General features: G+C 30.1%; 1 protein-coding gene across 1 annotated transcript; it reads left to right on the top strand.

The window, feature by feature from the left end:
• Window positions 1-2417: 2417 nt before the first annotated feature.
• On the top strand, window positions 2418-3705 carry LOC115991852 (ethylene-responsive transcription factor TINY-like). Its single transcript, XM_031115800.1, has one exon. It carries the CDS (start codon window positions 2723-2725, stop codon window positions 3530-3532), a length of 810 nt encoding a protein of 269 aa, XP_030971660.1. The 5' UTR covers window positions 2418-2722; the 3' UTR covers window positions 3533-3705.
• Window positions 3706-10072: the final 6367 nt, after the last annotated feature.

Here is a 10072-nt window from a genome sequence, read left to right as displayed (position 1 = left end):
TTGTGTTGGATATATAGGTGTATTCTTAAATTTACCAAATCAAAACCAATTGTTCAAAAGTTCTAAATAATGATCAAGGAAATTTTTTTTTTTTTGATTGGGTTGGTACATGCTCCTCTGTATACTCTATGCATGTATGTACGAAAAAGAAAAACAAAATCCCAACTTGGTAGCTATATATAACTATCACAGTATCGGAATAGACCAGCAGATTGAATGAATGAGTGTGATTTAAATTCAATTTTAGTAATCAAATGAGACAATATTATCAACATAAGATTGCTTGTATACACCTACCATCAATATCAACATTGTTTTGTAATTGTATATGCAACAACCATGAAAAATTATTGAATAATATTGTGTACTCCTAGAGTATGCATTTATGGTATTTCGAGAATACCTAATAATTTTTTTATATTTATATACATGGACCTATTTAGTACATTGAGTATTAAATGCTACAGTAATTTTTTTTTTTTTTTTTGACTGGGTAATTTGTTATTGCGGAAGATCGAACCCTCGAATTAACGGATACATAAGGTACTGAGTACCACTCAGGCAACTAGGCCCGGTGGTAAATGCTATAGTACTTTATACAAAAATGATTAATCTTTGAATATTATTGGACTGGTAGTTTCTGCTGACGAGTTGTGGGGTGTACAGTACAGATTCACCTTCAAAAAAAAAAAAAAATGTCGCATTTGTTACGTGATCCAATAGTAATATTAAACCCATACAAAAAGCCATTTTGCTGAGTTTCTGGTAAAAGCGTGCCAATGATGTAATGGCTAGCCATACTAGAATTTCAACATGACAATAATGTTGCTTTAAAAAATGCATCTAAAAAAAAAATTTTTTTTTTTTAAATTTTTATTTTAACGTCTACCGTTGCTTATAGAAACACATGCAATGTATTAATTATGAAAAGTATATATCATGTACCTTGTTTGAAACTTTACAATACTAGAAAGCATCCACTAGCTACCATTACATACATTGATGCTTCTTTGTGTGTATTATCCCAATCAAAACTTTAATTCTTCTGCTTACTCATTAAAAAATAATTGACACCCTATCAAAAAAAAAAAATAATAATAATAATTGACACAATGAAAAGATGAAGAGACATACCATCTTTGAGTGATGGCCTAGTGATTAGGATCTCGGTGTGTGGGGTGCGGTAGATTTTGAATTTTGTACCCTTGAAAATAACAGGATAACTTGGTTCTGTTCTAGTACTAGTACTAGCAGAAATGTACAAAATTACGGAAAATAAATTTTCTCTATAATTACATATGCATAAAGACAAATATTATTCACTTGGTATTGAATCAGACAAGGATATAAATAATAGCAGCACGAAAACAACTTTTTTTGGCAACAAATTTCATAATTATTGAGTAGTCAGCTGTCAGTGACAAATTCATGAATGTTAATTGTGTCTACTATTTATAATCAACTATTTAAACAATTGTGAAATTCATTACTCAAAAAAGAGTATCTATATCAATATGGTATATGCTACAATATTCAAACCCAGTTTTTTTTTTTTTTTTTTGTTGGAATTAAAATTTTTCTATTAAATATTCAAATATCAAATAAAATGGAGGAAGGAATAAATTTGGTCACCGTTGATTGTGTGAGAAATCTCAGGTTTTCTCTAGCTAAAAAAAAAAAAAAAAAAAAAAAAAACAGAGGAGACAATGTTAACGCTGGTTAGTAAAGTTACTAAAAAGAAGATAGTTATAATTTAGAAAAGGTGCTCTAAGTAACAATATCTAAAATACTGTATCCAAGTTTTGTGGTCAATATTTGGGTCCGTTTGGATTGAACTTATTGTTACTGAAATCGAAAACTGAAAACTGAAAACACTATAACAAAATAATTTTTAAACGTGTAAAAAGTACTGCTACAGTACTTTAATATATGAATAGTGTTGCTACAGTACGTAAACAGTACTGCTACAGTATATGAACAATAATTTTTGTCTCTGCACAATAAATTCACTGTTCATGCACACAAAAAAAAAAAAAAGAGAAAGAAACGTGAAATGAAAACGTAGACGCAAGTTTCAGTCATATCCAAACACATACAAAGTAAAAATGGGATAGTTTTGAGCATTTTTGAATAAAATAAAGAACAAAGAGTAAACTGATTCTCAACGGACATATGAAGATTGAAGAGGGAGACGTGGACTAATGAGGTGAAAGAGAAGAAGAACAAAAAAAAAGAAAAGAAAAATTGAGCGTTGCTGGCACAACAGTGAATAAGACACAAACATACACAACATATACGGTAAACCCAGATGACCGATTCTTCTGTAGACCCCACAATGCCTCAACCCCTCGATGAAATAAAATTCCCTCAAGCCCTCTGTTAATTTTTTATAGTACTTGTACAAGTATATTTCTGTCATTAAGAGAAATCTCAAAAATAATGGTTGGTTAAAGGTCGCTTTGTGTAGGAGCGTCTCAAACTCTAATTCTACCTATACTCTCTTTCTCATTTCTTCCTCTACAAAACCCCCCTTCTCTCTCTCCATAACTTTCTGCATTGTGCTTTGTGAGTTTGTGACATACCTTTACCTTTACCTAGCTTAGCCTATATCTAAGCCAATCTACATAAAAAGCATATCTTATTTTTCTCAAAAATAAGTATATACTCTCCTTACCTTATATCCTCACAATTGGGTCTTTGTGTACTATACTCTTTGATAACAATGACAGAATCAAACAATTCAGAAGCTACAAGTTCAAGAACAAATTCATCCACTTCATCATCTTCATCATCATCACCATCCTCACCCTCTAGCTCATCCAATTCATCATCTAAAAAAAGACCCAATTCCCAATCTTTACCAAATACTACTACTACTACTACTGCTATTACTACCACACCCAATAAAAAAGCCAGAGAGGTGGATTGTAGTAGCGACGACAACAATAACAACAACAACAACAACAATAACAATAAGCACGCTGTGTACCGCGGGGTACGAATGCGCAATTGGGGCAAATGGGTGTCTGAAATTCGCGAGCCGCGCAAGAAATCGCGCATCTGGCTTGGTACATTCTCGACCCCAGAAATGGCCGCACGTGCACACGATGTTGCAGCTTTGAGCATTAAAGGTAGCTCTGCTGTGCTGAACTTTCCTGACCTCGCTGATGTGCTACCTCGTCCTGTTTCACTTTTGCCGCGTGACATTCAAGCCGCTGCAGCTAAAGCAGCAGCCATGGTGGACCTTGATAACAACAACAACAACAATAATAATTCAGAACCATCATCTTCATTAACAACTACAACAACAACAGCAACAACATGTACAGCTTCTGAGTCCGAGGAGCTGGGTGAGATTGTGGAGTTGCCAAATATAGAAGGGAGCTTTGAGTTGGGCTTGGCCGAGTCACGGACCGAGCTCTTGCTGCTTGACTCGGTTGATGGTTCTTCATGGGTGTATGAGTATGAGCAACCCTTTGGTTTTTGTGATCAGATATTGGCTTTGGAGGGTTTGATTCCTTGCAACTTTTAAGGTTTAGTGTGGGATTAATCACTAATTAAATTGGTGTGTATTTTTATTTTCACTACATTTCTTCTCTCTCTTTTTTCTTATTTAGTAGTACTAATTACTACTACTTTTTCTAACTGGTTCTCTCTATTGTAATATAATTAATTCTCACACAATTGAAGAGTCCTGTTTTTCTTTTTCTTTTTCTTGTTTGATTTTTCATGTAGCTGTCATATACTATATACGTTTGAAATTTGATGATAAATAATTGAATGACGCAGCAATGCATTGTCATTTTTTTTTTCTCTCTTGTTTCACATCTCAAATGGTCCCATATCTTACCCCTTGTAATTAGATTGGCAAACTTTGTTATAGATTTCTGTGAAAAAATTGCATTTCCTTTCTCTTCTTTACCTTTTATGCAATTCCAAGATATTGGGCAAAAGATTATTGTTAAACCTTTCTTGTGCCTTTGAATGTGACTAATTGTGTTATTTATGCTTGGACGCTTTACCTAAATGATAGTGTTAATAGCTGTCTATCATGCTGGGATTAATTAAGAGACACAAATGGTACATGATCAGGACAATACTTTATGATTAAATTACCTTTTGTTGTTCAAAAACAGTGTTTATTGCATAATTGTTTCTAAAGGTTCCAATAGCTCACTTGCTATGGCACATGTTCTCTTGCTACCACTTTTTTTTTTCCTTGGTGGGGGATATATGGTAGACCCTATGCTATTCGGCCAATGCACCCCAATTATTGTAGTCATCCTATCACTACATCACTTTTAATTTCTAGTTGCTCTATTAGTGCAATCATCAACTCCTTCTTTATCACAACTAATCACCATCATCATCATCACCATAAGCATCTGTCCCTCATAATTTACAATTTATCTCCACCTTCATTTTTCTTTTCTTGAATTGAAAATACTTCATGTTTGAACTTGTCTTGGGGGTAGGCCTAGAAGTCTACAGCACGAGTCATTACTTAGCTATTTCTTTTGACTTCAGATTTTTCTTTTCCATTTGGTAGTACTGCTTTGGCTATTCTTTTTCTGCCTCAGTATCAGACTGTTAATTGGATTTGAATTTGAGAAACAAAAGGCGAAATGTGCCGTTGGAAGGTTCAAACTTCTTTTTGGAATGTTCAAAATTTCATTGTCATCACAAATGCAAGATTTACACCGTTGCAATGTTTTCAAATGTTGTGGTTTCTTATGACAACATCACGTGTGAAGACAAACTTGAATGAGATGCAACATGTTACTGAACGCCAAATGGGAGTAAATTTCCGGGAGACAAAACAACACTGAGCTTTCTTCCCAAAAATTGCGGAATTTGGGATTTTCATACATGTGGAAAAAAAAAAAAGAGAACAAAGTTGAAAGGTTTTAAATGTGGAGACGTCTTGTGATTCTATCATATGTTCTGTCAAATTAATGATATATGCATCATTTCCTGAATTCTAATCAGGAATAAATTCCCAGGGGCCAGAAAAAAAAAAAAAAAAAAAAAAAGCGACTACTGCAACATGAGAGTGTAGTAAGGGTTAGAGTACGATTAGACCTAAATTACCATAAGTACACGAGGTGAAAGATGATAACATTAAATGGGACATTTTTTTTTATATTATATCATATCATATACTATATAATAAAAATTGGTTTAAAAGTCATGGTTGCGCTTTATGGTTTCACCAAATTACAGCAATATTTCAGACACAAATAATTGTTTAGAAAGAGACAATAATTTATTTGTTTTTATCAATTTCTTTAGGTCAAAAATAATTTTTTAGATATAGACAACAACTAATTTGTTTTTATTAATTTCTTTAGGTAAAATAACACTAAGTATTTTAATAAAACATGTAACATGCATTTAAGTTTTAGTTGACAGAGATAACAACTTATTTGTTTTTATTAATTTTTTTAGATAAAGTAACAATAAGTATTTTAACAAAACACACAACATGCATTTTAGATAAAATAAAAATAATTGTTTTAATAAAATATGCAACATGCACCTAAATTTCAGTTGATAGAGTTAAAAACTTATTTGTTCTTATAATATATATATAAATATATATATATATATATATATTATTTTTTTTTAATGAAGGAACAAAAAATGTTTTAACAAAACATGCAACATGTATTTAAGTTTCAGTTGATAGAATCAAAAACTTATATGTTCTTATCAATTTTTCTTTTTAAAAAAATAATAAAGGAACAATAAATGTTTTAACAAAACATGTAACATATATCTAAGTTTCAATTGATAGAGACAACAACTTATTTGTTCTTATTAATTTCTTTTGATAAAGTAACAATAAGTGTTTTAACAAAATATGTAACATGCATATAAATTTTAGAAATTTAAATCGTACTCCAACTAAAAATATATTATCAAAATTTTAGAACTCATATATATTCACTAATGGTCTTTCCATAAAATCTCTTTTACACCCCAAGATTTTGTTTATTTATTTATTTATTTTTTGAGTTGCATCAAATGCATATGTACTTGTATTGGAATGATATACATGTTGTATAGATTCATAGGTGTTGATAAATTTATATGATTCTCTCTCTCTCTCTCCCTCTAACAATGTTTTTCCTAATAAACAACTACTCTCATTAATTATTAAATTAATTTTTATTAATTGTTAGGATATATTTCCTCAAATTAAGGGATAAAATTAACAATTGTATCATTTAAATTCTATTCAAACTAATAGTATATTATAATTTTTTTAACTTCCTTCCCTAAAAAAAAAAAAAAAAAAAAAAAAAATTCTAAACTGAAATCTAGAATCCCACACAACACCCCCACACTTTTTTCCCCTCAAGTTGCATCTTACGTTTATTAATTATTTAAAAAATTATTTTATTAATTGTTAGGATATATTTCCTTGAATCAATGGATAAGATTTAATTATAATTTAAGTTAGCTAAAACTTTGTCATCTAAGTTTCAATAATTTAATCATATTTCAATGTCATTACAATTATTTTCATCATTAACTTTTTGTTGTATTATTTCATTATATTTTAACTCTCTTTGATTAATTTTGTACTTATTTGTGTTTTTTTTTTTTATATTGCTAGTATCAATTTTATAATGAGATCCTATTTAATATTTAATTAAATTTTATATTATTCTTATTTCTTTTTCTAATATAAAATTCATATCCAATATTTTCTGGTAGACATTCAAAACTAAAAAATATTTGTAAGTAAAATAAATACTATCTACTATATAAAATTATACAGTAGAACAATAGAATCTAATATAACCACCAAATAGCCTCAATCTACCCGAACAAAGACAAATTCACCATATAACTCGATGAAGTAATGCTAACCAAAGCAAGATAAAGTTTATGCAGAGAAATTTTTTTATCAAAAAGAGATGACAATTTATTATCTTTTAAAAATAAATGAGTTTTATTAAGCAAAATGATGCATGGGTGGGGCGGGGTGGGGTAGACGGGCTAAGACAAATAAAACTTGTCCCAACCATGTCACCTCTTAAGGGCAAGAAAAATCAACGTAGAATAGAGCAAGATAGTACTAATCAAATGAGGCGGAAATTTTTGCCATTCCTATAAAAATGAGGTGAATCGTGTCTTATATCAAGTCCCTCTACTTGGAAATAACTTGCTGTTGAGTTACCAATTTCAAATTAAAATCTTCCATTCCATAAGAAAAGATACTTTGAATGTTTCATCTTCAAATTCTTTACAAATTTATTCATCTCAAGAAGAGAAACTCATCAATATTAATCTTAATTGATTTAAGATATCAATCCAGCGACGATATATATATGATGATATTGAAAAATTTAAATCCAATAAAATCATCGCATTTTGATGCATAGTTTGTCATCAAAATCAACTGTATACTTGGACATTGTGTTATACGTTCACCTTAAAATTTGGTACTGTATTGCTCTCAATAGGATGTTTATGCATATACTCGGATACCCTTATCCATTCTTGAAGAATTTGATTGCTATCTTGAATAAGACAATGAAACTTTATAAGAAGTTGAAATCTTTTTCTTTGGTGGGAAATTAGATCAATTTGTCAAGATATTAAAAAAAAAAAAAAAAAAAGACTATTAGTAGAGCAATCATCATGGATATAAATTCTTTTAGGGTCACAACAAAAATTCACAACATATACACCGCAATTTTGACTTACACCCTGCACTTTAGATCATCAAGGTAGACAAATTGCGGTGTGTTTTGAAATTGTTGCGAGCCTAGCTTTATTGGGAGGTCATAGATTCAAATCTTATAGTATCTAATAAATAAAAAAAACCCAGGACACTCAGCGTGGTCTTTTGCTACATATGTTGGTTTTTTTTTTTTTTTTTTGGTGTTATTTGAGAAGAGCATAGGATGATTAGTAGTTGGGTTCTCTTGACTTTGTTATATCTTATGAAAAAAAAAATAAAAACACAAAAAATTTATTGCACGATAACTTCACTAACACTAGGATGGTACTCAATATTTTAGACCATTTCAAGGATGGATTGTTGTTAAACTGTTACAACAGCTTCCATGACCCTCTTAATTTTATGTTATCTATAATCCATATTGCTGTAAAGTAGTATTCCAGAAGTTTTAAACTCTTGACTTGTGCAGTTGTACCATGATTTTGGTCTTTCAACACTTATCTTATATATGTTACCTAATAATAATAATCAAGTATTGATTTATTTTTTAATTTATCTAGATAGTTGGTTAATTGTTTAATTTTCATCCAAGCCTTTCTATAAATTAATAACTTAACAAAGAATTAGTTTACTTGTTTCAATCAAATAAGTTATGATGTTCTATAACATTTCCACACTACTAGTTATTTGTTTTTACCAGCCGATTTCAATTCCCATGTGTTTCTTGTCAAAATGAAATGGTTTAAAAGTATGCGTAATAATTAAGTATGATTATCATAGGGAGGAGTTTCAAGTAAATGTCTTTACCTAGCAATAAAAAAAAAGGACAAGTTAAAATCACTAGAAGTTAAGATAATTAAAGTCAAGGGATTTTTAAGCTTTAAAGACAGTATTGTTTTGTGTGAAGCAAATAAGGCCTCGTCAGCAAGCTGAGCTGACATACATAGGCTACTTCGAGCTTATATTTCTACCCAAGATGCATGTATATCATATATGTAATTCAACGGCTATTTTTTATACTTTTCCTTTTTCATTACAAATTTTTGTTTTAAAATGATATCACATTCTCCACTAAGAATTATATTAATCGTATTGTATAAAGTCAATCTGTGCAGTGTGCACCAGGAAAACTCAACTTTTGTGGGACTAAATAATTGATGAAGCTTAAAAAGGTTTGGAATTAATTACCTATACAGCAATATAAGTCAAATGGCATAAAAAAATTTCACAATTACTGGAAGGAATATTTTTTTTGATGGTTAATATATAAAAGTATTGTTAGCAATGAGTTTATGCGAAAATAACGTTACTTTAATCACAATTTACTATTTTAATAAGTCATAAAAAAAAAACATTTTGAGAAAAAGTTGTGTGATTAATGTTTGTTAGTTAAGTTGAATCCAAGATACTATTACTTAGATTAGGGAAAACCATAAAAGAAAAAGAAGGAAGATTTCATTTAGATTAGCCCATTGTTTAATTCAGTGCTCTTAGTGCTTGGTCCAATTTACCATATTTCAAAACCAAGAATTTTTTTTTTTTTTTGATCTACCTACTCTCACAAGTCACAAGCTTTATGCTAGTTGCTAACATAAAAGAAAGACAAATTCTCCAAACTGAAGTTATTGTGGGCAAATTCCTAACCACATATAGGCAGGGCTTGGCTCATCATCCATCAATGTCAAGAACCCCTTAGCCCTAAATTGGGGTTTACGTATTGGAGACATTGTCATCAATTTTTTAACGAACAAGAGACATTGGCATCAATATTAATTTTTGATGGAAGCTATTTATGAAAATGACATTTGCTAAAGACTTTAGTTGGATGAAAATGACTTATATATGCTACAGGGTCAATTTACAGACTCACAGTACCTCTCTGTAGCTTTAATTTGCAGCAAAAAGGAATAACTAAACGAGTTAAATATATCTGTCCTATTTGTGGTTTGATACTGTTTCATTTCATTGATACCCATGAGTTTAAATTTTTCTAATCTTACTTATGGTAGAATCTGTTTGTTCTAATCAACTAATTCTATCTATTTAATGCTAAAAGCATCAATGAAAATCAGTCACACGAAAATAATTGAATTATATGCCAGGGATCAATGTGGAGAGAGAGAGAGAGAGATGCAGTTGAGTGAGTAATGAGTATGTAAGGTTAGGTGAATATAGTGTCATTTCAACACATCACTTGTCAATCTAATCCAATTTAAAAAATTTGATGTAACACAATCTCTCCCACTTAATTTTTTTTTTGAAGTTTTCTATTTTATAATACAAAAATATTAGTTAAATTACAATTAAGATTACTTGTAATCACTTATAGAGTGGGAATAAACTTAAATCAACATATAAATTTAAACAATTTAAAGT

The sequence above is a fragment of the Quercus lobata genome, chromosome 5 (assembly GCF_001633185.2).
Source record: "Quercus lobata isolate SW786 chromosome 5, ValleyOak3.0 Primary Assembly, whole genome shotgun sequence".
Lineage (NCBI taxonomy): Eukaryota > Viridiplantae > Streptophyta > Magnoliopsida > Fagales > Fagaceae > Quercus > Quercus lobata.
The sequence above is the reverse complement of the archived record's forward strand: the minus strand, read 5'-3'. Positions and strand labels throughout refer to the sequence as shown.

Excerpts from the sequence above, each read along its gene's own strand:
- LOC115991852 (XM_031115800.1), top strand. The coding sequence starts at position 2,723 with ATGACAGAATCAAACAATTCAGAAGCTACAAGTTCAAGAACAAATTCA.